General features: G+C 44.1%; 1 protein-coding gene across 1 annotated transcript in view; it reads right to left on the bottom strand.

The window, feature by feature from the left end:
* Positions 1 to 2,229, bottom strand: part of LOC107103309 (dual specificity testis-specific protein kinase 1-like) — a 17,967-nt gene that overhangs the window by 4,052 nt on the left and 11,686 nt on the right. Inside the window, exons 3-5 of the mRNA XM_015402966.1 lie at positions 469 to 645; positions 171 to 253; positions 62 to 116 (exon numbers count right to left, since the gene is read on the bottom strand). Coding sequence (XP_015258452.1) covers positions 62 to 116; positions 171 to 253; positions 469 to 645 — 315 coding nt within the window. The remainder of the gene's footprint in view (positions 1 to 61; positions 117 to 170; positions 254 to 468; positions 646 to 2,229) is intronic.

Consider the following 2,229-nt stretch of genomic DNA (forward strand, 5'->3'; position numbering starts at 1 on the left):
TTTAAAAGGACCAAACCACCTGCTGGCTCTCTGGTCTTCATGGTCCTGGTTGTTCTCCAACGTTCTCCACTTTGTTTTTGATGAAGAGCTTTGAACCATGCATCATTTTCTCAACACTTCAAACACAGAAGGGGTGAACACTTTTACTATAAAGAGATGAGACTCCACACCTGTAGACTGGAATCTTCTCTGCCAGGCCAAAGTCTCCAACCACAGCGGTGAAGGCGCCGTTTTCACAGCGGACCAGACAGTTCTGCACACAGACACGGTCAGAAACCAACATGGCGTTCTCTGAAAGAACCCTGCTGCTCCACAGCAGCCTAACCAGGGTGCAAACACACACTGATAATGAGAAGATGTGCTCTGGCTGCTCCTCTCCTCCCAGGCTGATCTCTGAGCTGACACGGCTAACGCAGCAGGTGGAAGCTACAGCTGCTCTGCTGACTGACGGCTAACTGAGCAGCTTACCTTAGAGGTCAGGTCTCGGTGGAAAATGCCCTTGCTGTGCAGGTACTCCAGTCCTCGGCTGATGTCCAGAGACAGTCCCATCCTCACGCTCCATGACAGGTACAGGTCGCTGTCCAGCAGCTGCTCCAGGTTGCCTCCATTGATGTACTGAACAGTGTGGAAAGACAGCAGGTTATTAAATCACAGCGTTTTGTCCTGAGCAGTCAGAGACCTGTAGAGAATCAGCAGGGACGTTAGCTGCCCCCAAACCTTAAAACAGCTGCAGCTGCAGTGCTGGGCTGTCAGAAAGGATCTGCTGTGGTTAGTGATGGTCTACAGACTGCTGCTGGGTCATTAGCTACGCAGCGCCCTGTTGCTAAGCAGCTTCCTCAGATAGGAGTCTCCCATGCTTTACCGTCTGTGTCACAGTCTGCACACACGTCCCTACAAAAACTCACAGTGAACCATTCAGCGACTTCATTCAAGTTAGAGGCTAAAGCTCTGAGACTCTAACAGTCAGAGCAGCAGGTTTAAACACTCTTCCTGGCTACAGACCCCTATTAAGAATTCAATCAGAATTTATTTTCCCTTAGGTAATAATGAAGTGTTTTTTAATTAATTATAAAGATGTGTAGCAGACTAGAGGGACGTCATCCTCAATGGGAAAATTAAAGAGCTCTCTGAGCTTTAGAGGTTCATCACATTTCCTGTTTAAATCCCACAGAACAAAGTTTTTTTCTACGTCATCAGCCGTCCTTCAGTCTGATGAGGGATAGAAACATCAGCAGAGCAACAAGGAGAACTTCATTCTATTAGAAGGCGTTCCATTCTCCTGGAAAACTGTGACATTAACCTCTGATTAAATGATGAATGCTAATGAATAAAGGGAGTTTTTCCTCTCCACTGTCGCTACAAGCATGCTTAGTGTGAGGGATTGCTGAAGAGTCAATGAGTCGATGCAATCAGCTGATTTTCCTTAGATAGAAAACTTTGAATCAATCTGACTGGATGATCTGGTGAACTGGAAAGTGCCTTGAGATGACATGATGTGAATTGGTGCTATAGAAATAAACTGAATAGAACTGAAATCACGGTCTGGAGTTTACTCGCTGAAGCAAGTTCCAGAGGAACAGAGAGCGGCCGATTAACAGAAGTCCATTATTAGGAGACAGGAGGGTGGAGCTGAAGGGGAGCAGAGCCTCCTAGTCTACCTGCTCTGCATCTCTATTACAGCTCATTGAGAGCCGCAATGCATAGAGAGCTCCTTACATAGAGGGACAGCAGCAGAATGCACACAGTAGAGCAGGGGTCACCATTAAAAATCAGCAAATAAAGAAAATCATCAACCAGTTAAGGTCCGGAGACATTTATTATTATTATTATCTGTTACTTTAAACAGAGTTTAACACTGAAATAAAATAAGGTTTTTATGAATCCATGTTATTCATTAGATTTTTAAATACAAAAAATAGTTTTCCATATTAAAATATAAATTGTTTTTTAAAGTAGAGAACAACAATCGCTCAGTTTGGTATATAGACAATTTCCTGATTCCCATATTTTATAAAACACCTGAACTGACAGTTTGTTTTCTTATTTCTGTCTTAATGTTGGCAGTGGGCTTTAGGCTGCCCTGCAAGGCTTTAAACCTGGGTTTAACCGGAGACTAAGCCATTCTAAAGCACATATCAAGGAGCTCATTTTGAGCCTGGATCCAGATTTATTGTTGATTCTGTTCATGGTGGAGAATCCTGCTTCACAGCAGCAGGTTGAGCCAAACAT

Source organism: Cyprinodon variegatus, unplaced genomic scaffold, assembly GCF_000732505.1.
Source record: "Cyprinodon variegatus isolate N-32 unplaced genomic scaffold, C_variegatus-1.0 Scaffold1418, whole genome shotgun sequence".
NCBI classification, from domain to species: Eukaryota; Metazoa; Chordata; class Actinopteri; order Cyprinodontiformes; family Cyprinodontidae; genus Cyprinodon; species Cyprinodon variegatus.